General features: G+C 32.9%; 2 protein-coding genes across 3 annotated transcripts; both read right to left on the bottom strand.

Moving 5' to 3' along the window:
• Positions 1-2,723: 2,723 nt before the first annotated feature.
• LOC107790500 (protein trichome birefringence-like 41) lies at positions 2,724-6,813 on the bottom strand. 2 transcript variants are annotated; one of them, XM_016612421.2, is made up of 5 exons: positions 6,369-6,813; positions 6,105-6,276; positions 5,345-5,523; positions 4,535-4,693; positions 2,724-3,094 (listed from the first exon to the last, which is right to left on the bottom strand). In XM_016612421.2, exons 1-5 carry the CDS (start codon positions 6,665-6,667, stop codon positions 2,767-2,769), a joined length of 1,137 nt encoding a protein of 378 aa, XP_016467907.1. In that variant the 5' UTR covers positions 6,668-6,813; the 3' UTR covers positions 2,724-2,766. The 2 variants fall into 2 exon arrangements, with proteins under 2 accessions (XP_016467907.1, XP_016467908.1); XM_016612422.2 differs by having other exon boundaries at positions 5,345-5,520; positions 6,369-6,808.
• A 1,835-nt stretch (positions 6,814-8,648) lies between these two features.
• LOC107790501 (protein trichome birefringence-like 41) lies at positions 8,649-12,081 on the bottom strand. Its single transcript, XM_016612424.2, has 5 exons — positions 11,675-12,081; positions 10,473-10,644; positions 9,608-9,783; positions 9,265-9,423; positions 8,649-9,089 (listed from the first exon to the last, which is right to left on the bottom strand). Exons 1-5 carry the CDS (start codon positions 11,968-11,970, stop codon positions 8,795-8,797), a joined length of 1,098 nt encoding a protein of 365 aa, XP_016467910.1. The 5' UTR covers positions 11,971-12,081; the 3' UTR covers positions 8,649-8,794.
• Between the last annotated feature and the right edge of the window lie 1,230 nt (positions 12,082-13,311).

The following is a 13,311-nucleotide window of genomic DNA, read 5'->3' as shown; positions in this document are numbered from 1 at the left end:
TTCTGCGGTCCGCACTTCTGAGCTTTTGTGCCTATTTTTGTTCTTGAGTTCAGATTACTCATTGTTGAGTTGGATTTCATCTTGGGAGCTCATCTTCCAATATTCCTGCGATTAAGCATATTTCATCAGTTTTTGGGAACATAATTAAATGCTTTTGGGACTAAAACGAAAGCTAAAAGACGCTAATAAGTAGTCAAAATCTCCACTTATCAGTAGCCCGAAAAGAACCTCCATGCCCTCAAGCGTGATGGTAGCATCGCCGATGGGTAGATGAAACGTGAGCGTCTCCGGTCACCACCGCTTTATCATAGCCTTGATCAACGCCCAGTCGAACTGCAACCAGCCGATCTCTATGATCCTGTAGAAACCCGTATCCTGAAGGCGTCTGACTATACGGGGATGGAGTGGGTGGTCCCTAATGAACTCACACATATCGTCTATATGTATGGGGAGGAATGTCTGGGGCAGACACTGCCCATCCCTGATGTATGAAGGCCTATGATTGCCTTGTAGCAACAGTAGCTCTCGAGATGCAGGTCCGGGATGCACAGGGGGAACCTCTATGACGATGTCTGTAAATTGAACAATATTAATTAAAATATTTTTCTTTTTGATTGCTTAATATCTTTAAACAAATTGCAATCTCTTTTATATTAATATTTAACCGATATTTTTACTATATTATTACCTAGGTTGATACATTTTCTATATTATTATTTTATATGTTAGTTTATTATTTTATATGTTAGTTTATTATTTTATTTGTTAGTTTATTATTTTATATGTTAGTTTATTATTTTATATGTTTGTTTCTTACTCAGCTATTTTTGCGTATAATAGAATTAAATAATTAATTTTTATATCTATATATGATATAATTAATAAGTATTCATATAAAAATACTTAGTTTGACAAATATTGTTATTTTTTATGTTATTTCTTATATTTGTTGACTAAAATTCGAGAGAGTTTGTGTTTGAACTATCATCTTTTTCAGATATTTTGGGGGTTAACATATAATTAAATGATTAATTTTAATAACTACAAATATAATTTAGTAATTATTCATATAACAAATACTTAGGTTGATAAATTTTCTATATTAATATTTCATATGTTAGTTTATACAAAGTCAACTACCATTAGCTAAAATTTATTATTAGTTTTACTACACTAATGGGCAGTACATTATAATTACGGGCACTACATTACAATTACGGGCACAACATAACGCTAAATGGCACTAAACAATAATAAAGTCACATATTAATATACGTACAACAATAAAATCCAAATAACATTAATTATTCATAAAATAATAATTTATCTATTTTACTAAATCACAAAACAATCACGAAAAAACATAGACCACAGTAAAAAATAACTAATACGCAATTTTTATACATGAGTTTTACCAAAACGTAAGTCGGAATACCTCGATTTAAAGTTTTTTAAAATGTGAAAATTTGATGATTTGGGGCCCGAAACGAGCAATAGACGAGACCCACTACACGACAACGCCTTGGATCCGGTGTTAGTTTGCTACAATACGGAGAAGATACACTTTTGTGGGACGGGTGGGTTCCAATGGAGGTTTTTTGCTTACCTCCCGCCAATTTTGAGTTCAAATATAGAGGGGGGTTACTGGTTTTCTAGTCGGGAAGATGGAGACCCGCTTTTTTAAGTAGGTATAACGCATATATAGTAAGCGCTATACTATAGCGCGTCTTATATGTGCGCTATACCTCCCACCATTTTTGAGTTCAAATATAATTGAGTTCAAATATAGCGTGGTTATTCACCACGCTATATCTTAACGGACAAACGTGCCGTTAAGGTATAGCGCAGTAAATAACCGCGCTATATATAAAATGGTGCACAATTTTTTTTTTAACCTATTTGTGTCGATTTAATCCAAAAGAACCACACTTTGGTTCAGGAATGTGTAGATCATTCATATAATTACGACAATCTACTGTTAACACCTAAGGCCTATTATGCTATGACCTATGAGGCTATGATAACCTATGAAGCTAACTAATCCTTTATCTAATTAATTAAGATAATTTACTGCTCCATTCGTTCCAATTTATGTGAACCTGTTTGACTGAGAAAATTTAAGGAAAAAAGGAAGACTTTTGAAATTTGTTGTCCTAAACAAATCAAAAAGGGGCCAGAGTATTTGTGTGGTTATAAAAACTTCTCATTAAGGGTAGAATTGTAAGTTTAAGCTAAATTGTTTCCAAATTTAGAAATGGATCATTCTTTTTGGAACGGATCAAAAAGGAAATAAGTTCACATAAACTGGAACAGAGGGAGTAGATCTTAACACCTAAGGTCTATTATGCGATGACCTATGTGGCTATGATGATTCCATTAATTGAATTATCACAAGTAACACCGTCGTTGAATATATGTGATTACCAACTAAATACAAATAGTTATTTTTTAATCTTTGCGCTAGCCAGAGATAAAGTTTGTTGAGAGCATTTATATTTGTTTGTTATGAAGACAGCAAATAAAATGTTATTCATGATAAAATAGTACTTTTGTCCGTTTTCATGTTAGTTTGAAGTTTGAACGTACGACCCACATAATTTATGGATCTAGCATTAGTATATTTTATGGATTCATTCAAACTGAGTAGCTATAGCTCGGACTCCAATAAATCATATATATATATATATATATAGTGTTAAAATGACATACTCAAACTCCCACAATATTAGAATTTTGAAACCGCCTCCGCTTGAAAATGAAGTTGTTTCATATAGTATTTGATTTGCCTTTGTTAACAAGAAGAGTGTAAAAGAGTTGATTCCAAGTATCAGGTACACCGGCAAGACACCAATGACTACAATCATTGCCCTTCCCCTTTGTGCCATTAATACCATAAATGGAAGGGTGTCCATCTTTTCTTAGCTGAGAAAGTAGTGTGATATCAAGTAATGTCACTGGCTTTGACATGTTACTTAACACTTCCTTCACCACGGTTGCTGCTGCCATGTGTCCACCTGGATAAATTGACCCACTAATTGGTTGGGTCTCTCCATTGCAATTACTATTTGCCTTGCTACCATTCCATTCTTGCCCACTGATATATGTGGTCCCATAAAAACATTAGAAAATAAGCAAAAACTCTCAGATATCCTCAATACCCCTACCACTCCCAGGTGACAATAAAACTTTAGATTAACTTTTATATATAGTAAAAGTACAAAGATGATAGTTACTCCGTTTCACTTTATGTGAATCTATTTCTTTTTTGGTCCGTTTAAAAAAGAATGACCATTTTCTACATTTGGAAATAGCTTAGCTTAAACTTTTAACTCTACCCTTAATGTGAAATTTTTATAACCACACAAATACTCTGGACCCCCTTTTAACTTGTTTAGGACTACAAATTCCAAAAGCCTTCATTTTTTCTTAAACTTCGTGCCCAGTCAAACAAGTTCATATAAATTGAAACGGAAGGAGTATATTTTAACCTATTGTAGTTGCTAATCTATTTTAACTTCCAGGTTAGTAATAATCTTACTTTATGAACGATTATCTATTGTTATCTTTTACGTGACTTATAGTATGAAATCTTTTTCACTATATAGAAGTTACATTTTAATTGCCATATTTTATTAGTACTTGATTTTAGACCCTGCCTAAAAGGTTGTAATTATATGGAAGTTCTTAGATTGAGAAGTCTCAAAAAGACCACAGTTGCTGAAAAAGTTATAGTACAAAAGACAAAATTTTAGTACTCATATATTATAGGTGGGACGAGAAAATTAGGAGAGGAAGGGGACACCTTTCTCGCTATTAATGTGTGTTTTTAAGTGTGTGTATTTGGCCAGGGACCACCAACTTCATTATTTTGGGGATCTTTGGCAAATATCCAGGGGGAGACAATTTACCCGGCCCATGTGGTTTGCCTTTTACCTATTCTTTTTAAATACCCAGTTAAAACCAACCAGATGAAGTCAAACTAAGCTATTAAACCAAGCCAAACAAAGTCAATTCAAGCAAAGTCAAACCAAGCCAAATCAAGCTAATATAAACCAAATGAGTAAATTTTAGTTGGATATATTGTAAATAGTTTTCAAATGGATAGAAAAGAGTAATTATTTTAAGCTCAATGGGTATTTTGCATAAATTACTCTTATTTAATTTAGCTTCTTTATAAGGGTCCTAAAACTTCATTTTACATGTTTAAAATAGACTCACGATTAGCAATCCAGCGCAATGATCCTTAGGATTGAAACACCTTTCGGCCTTTCAAATATAGTAATTAATTCAAAATCAAAGCCTATGTTAAACCACCTAAAATAAAGATATGGGAAAAGAAAAAGACAAAGTTTACTTGTAATTAAGTTGTGACAATCGAATAGGGTTAGTAATCTCAGCTCTGCATTTCAAAGAAATTTCTTAAAATTGGTACAGTCAATTCCATTCTAAAGCCACAAGTACACAAATGAATTAAATTTAATACCAATCCTATGAAAAAAAGATACCAAAAAGAAAAGAAAGTAAATAAGCGTACTTGTAATGTGTTGGAGAGATGCCCTGAAAGAACACTCTTGTTTTGGAAGGATCAATATTAGATTCTACCCATTTGGACCAAGTTTTGAGTCCTTCCTTGAAGGCCTCCAAACGATCCATGTCTTTATAAATTTGATCTCCTTTTTGGATAAAATCCCATCTGGAACAAATATATCAAATTAAACCACAAATATAGAGAATTTCACACGATACGATAAAAAGGAAAAAAAAGTGGGTATTTTTGAAAATCTTGTTAGGATCGAAATAATTAAATGTCATGCAGAAGCTAATAAAGTAAATCTTAAATGTCGATAAATTAGATAACAAAAGAGAAATATACCAAAAAACATATAAACATTTAATGTAGTTTAGTCAATTGACTTACATTCAAATGAGGAGATGAGCAATCACCTATATAAATAGTACAAAATATCGAGAGAACAACCTCACAAAATTTACTCTTAAAGAGGTAAAAAAACTCACACAAGTGGCAGGATAACACTTATCTCATAAATTCTCCCCTAAATAAGACTCTCTATCCCCTTAGGGCTATATTGTGAACGCTACAAAGTGAGAAGGAATGACTTTCAATTTATATAAGTTTTTTCTACAAGAAAGGAATTCGCCATATATGAAAATTTTATATTTTTCTTTTAGTAAAAAAATAAATTAATTATGCTAAATATATATTGTCCTTCTTTAAAAAACTAAAAACTAAAAAAAAACTAAAAATGATAGAGATAATTCAGGCAAATACCTATCAAACCTTTCATGAGAACAAAATAAGTCAAAATAATTAAGAAAAGCTTACGGTTGTTGGCTTCCCTTGTGGAGCCACCAATGCCATGTATTGAAAATGAGCATGTCCAAACCTTTCCAAGCATCGCCATTTTGTATTGAATCCAGCTTCAGAACTCTGCCTATTTTCTCTTTGACTAAATCTACCAGAAAGGCGTTTCGTGACAAAATCAAAGAAACGTTATAGTCCTGCTACAAAATTCCAAATATAATTAATTAACTTTAAAAAATGAAGTTCTACAGTTAAATTCAAAGAAATCACATTTTGTATTTGTCAAGGTGCTCCTATTCGGTTATTCTATTCAAGCTTTTCCTCAGAATAAGGGGTGGGGGTAGTATGTTAATATGTGGTGCGTACGTGCAGACGGTGCAATAAGTAAATGCGGAGCCAATATTTTAACTTTATGAGTTCTAAAATTTAGAACAATAACTTTAAATGCTAATTATTGGTTTTAAATTTATTATTTGTACATATTCAATAAATTACCTAACATAAATAAAATGTAGAACTTGTAGCCGGACTTCTAGCTCCGCCACCGGCCATAAGTGATGGTAGATACTATATAAGCTATGATAATTACTAAAGATTTTCTATGTATATAATTTTACTAGCAGATTAATTACCATTTTTACTAGGTTATTAATCAATAATAGTTACGATAGAGATTTATTGTAATGATTTTAATTATATATGATCCGACAGTATAAATATTTTTATATACCGTACCTTTAGTGTATAGAACTTAAAATCGGAAGTTAGTAATGACGTTTACCTGGAAAACAAAGTTAGAGACGTCTCCTATCCTTTGGATTGTGAAGCTGAGGTGGGGCACTGTTGCATGCAACATGCATGTGAGTGATTGCCATTGGTTAAGGCTCAAAGAGTCTCCTATGAACATTATCTTCTTCCCCTTCACCCTCTTCAGAAAATCCAATCCATCAAATCTGTCCAAAATAATAATAGTTGTATATATACTAGGATGTTTTAGCCAAAATTAATTAGACACAATGAGGTATATATAATTGATTATACGAACTTGGGCAATTCACATGCAGTAGGCTTCCATTTGTACTTGAGATAGAGTTTATCAGGTCGTCCATTTCGTTGGCAATCGAATTGTCCTTCGATAAAAGAACAGATCGATGAATTGTACAATGGAAATGAATCGTCATAAATCCAACTCCCCTCGAAAAAATCACAGCTGCTTGTTTTTGATCCTCTAGAGTGACTAAAATGCTTTAGTAGTACGGCGCTAGTTGACTGGTTGTGAAGGCACAAGACGAACAAAATAACATAAACGAAATATACACTGCTGAAATATCGTCCAGCTTCCATCAAATCAAAGAAGAGGGAAGAAGGAAATTAATTAAATATGAAAAGTATCAAAACTGCAAGTGCTTATATATGATGAGTAATTCATTGTAGAAATACAGGCTTTAGATCAATGGTGATATATATATATATATATTGTTGGAGCCAAGCACACTTTTTTATTGTTTATTTTAATTATTTTCATGTTATGTACTGAGTGTAGTGACCTTAGCTTATTAGGTAGAAAAGAATTGTTCTCATTATTTCTTGATGTTTACGATTTGTTTTTATGAAGTTTCAGCAATTTAATTTGATCCTTCTAAGCAAAGCTATAGCCTTGCTTTATTTATTTCCAACATTTGGACCATATGGCTACCAAATGATATTACATGTCACCTCATACTTTATCTTATGTCCTTATCCAGCGAGATTTCTTTCCTTCATTTATTTTCCATAATATTGCCCGCTAGTATAGCCAACATTCCCGTGAAAATAGTACGGACTAGTCATTTTTCAGATCGGTAATTGAAAAATAACCAACGTTTGCAAAGTCATTGAAAAATAGCCACTATTTTGTTGAAACACGGAAAGTTCTAGCATAATATGCTAAATTATGGAGCTCCCGCATATAAATTTCCAGCATATTATGTTGGAACTCCAGCACACGAAAAGTTCCAGCATAATATGTTGGATTAAGGAGCTCCTACATATAATCTTCCAGCATATTATGTTAGAACTCTAGCACATTATGAAATTCCAGCACATTAGGCTGGAATCTCATATGTAAAAAATTAGAACTCTAGCATATTATGCTGGAATTTTTCTGGATTTTTAAGAGTATTTTGTTCAAATTTTATCTTTACATGAAAAAATATTTAAATTTCGGTTACTTTTAAAATTGTAGTATTTTTTAATTATCAGATGTAAATCTGACTATTTCCGATTTTTCTTCCAACATTCCCATGCATAATATTGCCCACTTGTACAACCAGAATTGTACGCTTTCGTTGGGCTTGAAAATTTTGGACCGCTAGCCATGTGACTTCTAGTCCACTTTCAATGGGTTTGGCCCATTCTAAAATTAGCTTAGGCTTCTTTTATTCGTATTTTTCTTGTTCGTACAATTATTTTTGGGGAAGTGCAAATATTCCGGATTTTAGGGTCGCCTTGCATCAAAATTTGCAAAATTTACCCATTTCGGAAAACATTTCAGAATTTGCTCTGAAATTACAAATTTATCGTTTCGAAATTGGGTCTAAAGCTCTTCTACATATTCTCAATGCAACTTTTGTATGGGATATGAAGTTCTTCTATTTGTTCATTGCAACTTCAGAATCGGAATCTGAAGTTTTTCTATCTTTTAATACAACTTCAAAATTAAATTTAAAATTCTTCTATCTCTCAAGAGATTCATTTCATTGGTTCCAGCGGTTACCATCGAGCAAGCTTTCTCTAGTTTCTAACAGTGGTGACTTTTCGATTTCTCTACTACAATCTACAAGTACCCAACTCAAAGTTTGGAGCTATATTTTAAGACAAGGAAGAAGAAGAAAAAAAAGAGTAGAAGAAGCAACAGATAAGAAGAAGCAGCCAAAAAGCAATTGAGTACCAGTCAAACTCTTTTTTGAAAGTGGGTACGAGACCAATAAATAGGGCACCCCATGAATTTACTGCAATTTCTTTTCTTCCTATTTTTGTAGTCCATATGATATTCAGGGTGCAACAAGAGAAGAAAATTAATTGCCTTGTACTCCCTCTATCTAAATTTGTACCTCTTATTTTCTTTTTAATCTGCTTAAAAAAGTGTTACTTTCTGTTTAGTAAATTTTTAATTCCAATATTCTCCTTTATAAAAATTTCTTTAACTTCTTAAAACTTTCCGCCAAATCAAACTAAAAGAAACGGAGGGAATAACTGAGTCATGTATATTTGTTTTGAAGTGATCTATATAGAATCTGTAACATGAAAACTTTTGGTGTGATCCGAATAGACAATGAACTCAAAATTTGTCAAGAAATTGTGTAGTGCTATTATTATTTTCTCAACTTTTCCTCAGGTAAATTCTCGCTGATGACAACGAATTCTTTTGTTTTTCAGTGGTTCCATGAATCATTGAAGTGTTTGAAGAATTAATATGGTACAAAATAGCAGTCAAAGAATAAGGTTATAGAGTATTTCATTCCAAGTATCAGGAACTCCTGCTAGGCACCAATGGCTGCAGTCCATTCCTGTTCTCCCACCCATTCCATAAATTGAAGGATGCCCATCTTTACGTAGTAATGAAAGGTTGGTCACATCAAGCAATGTCACTGGCTTCTTAATTGTTCTCAACACATTCTTCTGCACCCCTAATGCTGGAGGTAGACCTGCTGGATATATCGATCCACTTAGCGGCCGCCTCTGTCCCGAGCATGATTTCACGCCTGGTTGATTCCAGTCAGTACCACTGTTGTTGAAAAGAAAGAGAAAAAAAATGATAGATTGATCAAATTAGCAAATTCTTTTGACACACGAACATAGATTGATTCAAAACTTAAACTTAGTGTTATGTTAAAAATGATTGAACCCATAAAATAAAATGTATAGTAAATGAGAGTGGCGTGTCTTTTAATTACTCTTACTTGTAATGTGATGGTGAAATTCCTTGAAAGAAAACCAATTGTTTTGAAGGATCTATATTGGTGTCGATCCACTTGGCCCATGCATGTAGGGCCTTCTCAAAAGCAACCATACGATCCATGTCTTTGTAGTATTTTTCTCCTGTTTTAATGTAATCCCATCTGCAAGATAAAGAAAAATAGCAAAACTTTTGGCTCTTAAGATTATATATGTAACTAATAAGTATACTTGAATCCTTTGGGGTACTGTCTTTCTTTGGACCTACGTGAACACAGAATATTTATGGGCTACACCAACTATAATAAAAGTAATTAATAAGCCAACTAGTGTGAAGAGTGAACTGACGGTTGAGCGACTCCTCTGCGGTTCCACCAATGCCAAGTGTTGAATATGAGCATGTCAATTCCTTTCCATAACTTGCCACCCTCGGTTGAGTCTAGTTTCAAAATTCTGCCTTTTTCTTCCCTCACAACATCCACCAAATATACACTCCGGTCCAACATCACTTTCACTCCAAAATCCTGAAAGGGCCACGGTTCAGTATAATTTGTTTAGGTCCTGATTTCGAGTCTCATTACTATCATTTAACAAAATATTCTGTGTATTCACCAAGAAATAAAATTAAACATGTAAATGAGGGATTCTTCCATACCCAAATTAAATATACAAAAAAGATTTGTATCTAATAAATCTGTTGAGACAGTTCCAGCAAATAATTTAATCCATGAGGGACTTTAAGGCCAAGGATGTGGTTCATAACAAACTGATAATTTTGATACTGAAAGATCTAACAATTAGATAAGATACGTGAGCCAATTGCTCATATGTCACTATAGGAACAGCTCGGTTATAAGAAAAAATGTTCTTTTTCTATACCCACTTACATGGTTACTGAATCAGTTCGTTTTCCGTCAATTTCACATTTGAGGCCCCCAAAACTTAAGATAGAGCTTGGATTTTGATTAATTAGGCTTTAGCAATCCAGCCAAACCCTTCATTATCACAAGGTGGAATTTTTATGTATAAAGATAGAAATGACATCGAATCAGTGCACTTTAGATACTGAAAAAAACTATTAAAGCACAAATATTGAAACTCTTTACTTCAAATTTATTAGTTTCTCTCCAACTATATTCCATGATTGACCATAATTTTGTGAGAACTAACTATGGAACAAATGCTATTTAAGAGAAATGAAAAAGGGAATTACCAAAAAGGTGAAAATGGAGACATCGCCAACTCTGGTTGCATTATAATTGGCTTTTGGCTCTGATGTGTAAAGAAGGCAAACAAGTGACTGCCACTGGTTTCTGCTGAGAGAATCTCCTACGAACATGATGCTTTTTCCTTTGAATTTCTTCAAGAATGCTCGTCCATCAAATCTGTATAAAGACAAAAAGTAGCCATCTTTTGAAGAATCCACTAGAGTTGTCATTTCTTTAATTTTGGACATGCACGCCACTAAATCGATTATTTGAACAAAGATAAAATAGTACTCTAGTAAATAATAGAGACATCCTTATGATTTGAACTTTATAGCTACTTTAACAAAGATAAGAACTGAAAGCTAGCAAGTTGAGATGCATGAGCTTTTTAACTAATTCAACGAAGATAAAAACGAAAATTTAGCAAGTTGGTCTGACCATGCCCATGACCCATGACCTACTTCAGTCATGTAACTCACTCCAGTCAAATGCAAGAAAATAACATGCCATGTTAAATTATATTCAGGTGTTTATTATCTAATTGGAACAAAAAGGGAGAACTATTCAAATATATAAGTGTACTCACATTATAACTTGTCTTTGAACAAAACTGCCCTTAGCAAATTGTTGATAGTAGAAAACGTCGAAGCGAAAAGAGAAAAAGGGAAACATTTTGTGGAGCAAAAACAGAGAAATGGATTAGCCAATTACAAGGCAAAGCGAAGATTGCATTTTGGTTTTCGAGATTTCTTTCAGAAAATCATTGTGCCTGCCACTTTTTTGGACTTGTAACGTGTCCTCATATTATTACCTATTAGAAAAAATAATATCACAGCTCACGCGACCTCCATCTTCTTCTGTCTTTCGATCTAGCCACAACTAATATTGGGTTCAAGCATTTTCTAGAAAGATTAAGAAAAACCAAATAATGGTCTGCAAGTTAATATATGCCTTTATTAGTTCGTACAAGAGTTTAAATCATGTGCATCCGACTCAACAGTATAAAAAAAGTTTTTAAGCTATCAAATTCAATTTAACTATAGCGGATTATTACATCCAAGTTAACATATTAGACTAATATGAAAGGTCAGAGGTTGTTAATTACCTTATCGTGATAGTAAAAATTATTTACACAGTACATAGTACATAAACTCGTAGTAAAATAACATGTGGATAAATTAAGGCATGGAGATAGCTATAGGGGTACCTTGTTAAGGAACAACCATGGGGCTTCCATCTGTAATTAAGGTAAGCTTTATCAGGGCGACCTTTTCCTTGGCAGTTGAATTCATGTTCAATGAAAGGACAATGAGTTGAGTTGTAGAGAGGATAAGTTTCATCTTTAATCCAACTTCCTCGGAAAAAGTTGCAGGTCTTGTGTGGATAGGGCTGTGCATTTGCCGCACTTGTGTGGTGCAGAAGAAGCACCAGCAGACTTATTAGAATACAGATGAAGAGTGTGAAGAATGTCCAGCCAATCCTCAATCCCACGTTTCTGATCATGGCTTCAAAGATTAAACTCGATATTATAGATAGAGAGAGACAATTAGAAGCAAAAGAAGCTTAGTTTGCTATTTCTCTCTCCCTTTGTGTTTTCTTCTAGTACGAGTATTTATACAGACACAGTATAAAAAGGTTTTACTACATAATTTGAAACTTTTAAATGACATAAATAATTGTACTTACTTAATCAATGAGTAGTACTTTTTTTTTTCTGTTTTAACTTTTAGGGATCGTTTGGTACGACAATGAAATATCCCATGTGATTAGTTATTCGCCTTCTATATATGGCATAAACTAGTCTCACAATTATAGTATAAAAGTTATTTCGAAATTAGCTAATATCCCAAACAAAATCCGAATAAAGTTAATCTCAAATTTTATCTCAAAATTATTATTTTTATACCATGTACCAAACGACTCGTCACTAAATAAGACTTCAATTCACAAAAACAATTATGTGAAAAGGCCGCGAGCAGTTTTAGATCCGGGGAATGTCATCAAGTCTGGATATTTAACGCTATGAATGTATTTGAACTTATTCAATAAGCGCACTTTTTATTATTTCATCCGGTCAGAGTAACTGACCATTTTACCTTTGGCATACCTATTAAGAAAATATGAATTATTAGAGAAAAAAAAATATATTCATCAAATTAACCTTAATTAATTGTTACCTAATTAACACATTGGAATATGTAAATAATGGTAAATTTTAAAAAAATAAAATTAATTCCTTCTTGATTATGTAAATGAACACTTATTTTGGATCAAAATAAAAAGGTAAAATAGTCACTTATTGTGGACCGGGTGAGTATCAGTTTTATTGCAATTAATTTAGTCATGTAAAATTTCTCTTCACTATCAGTGTACAGAAATTGGACTTTTTATCAATTAGATCAATCTATTGATTATGACATCTTTTGGTTGCCCTTTCAAAAAATGATAATTGCTTTGAGCCTTTCACTAAACTCGAGTACAATTAGTGGGCGTTTGGACATATGAATTGTGAAACTCCGGTAAAAAAGTAAAAAAATCTAAGTGAAAATGGTATTTGAAAATTAGAGTTGTGTTTGGAGATGAATACAATTTGGAGTTGTTTTTAAATTTTTATGAGTTATTTAGAGTGAAAATTTTGAAAAATAATTTTTTAGAAGTTTGCAAATTTTTGAAAAATTTATGTAATGACCCGACCGGTCGTTTTGCCTTTTTGATCCCCGTTCACGTAAATAAGACTCCCCATATATGCTTTTACTGTATTATGACTTGCGGAGATAGTTCGTTCGGGATTTGGAAGGGTTCGGGTTAAAATCGGAACACTTGGTTCCTTAAGGTTGGGAAAAA

This window comes from Nicotiana tabacum, chromosome 2, assembly GCF_000715075.1.
Source record: "Nicotiana tabacum cultivar K326 chromosome 2, ASM71507v2, whole genome shotgun sequence".
Classification (NCBI taxonomy): domain Eukaryota; kingdom Viridiplantae; phylum Streptophyta; class Magnoliopsida; order Solanales; family Solanaceae; genus Nicotiana; species Nicotiana tabacum.
Note: the sequence above shows the minus strand (reverse complement) of the source record. Positions and strands in the feature narration are given on the sequence as shown.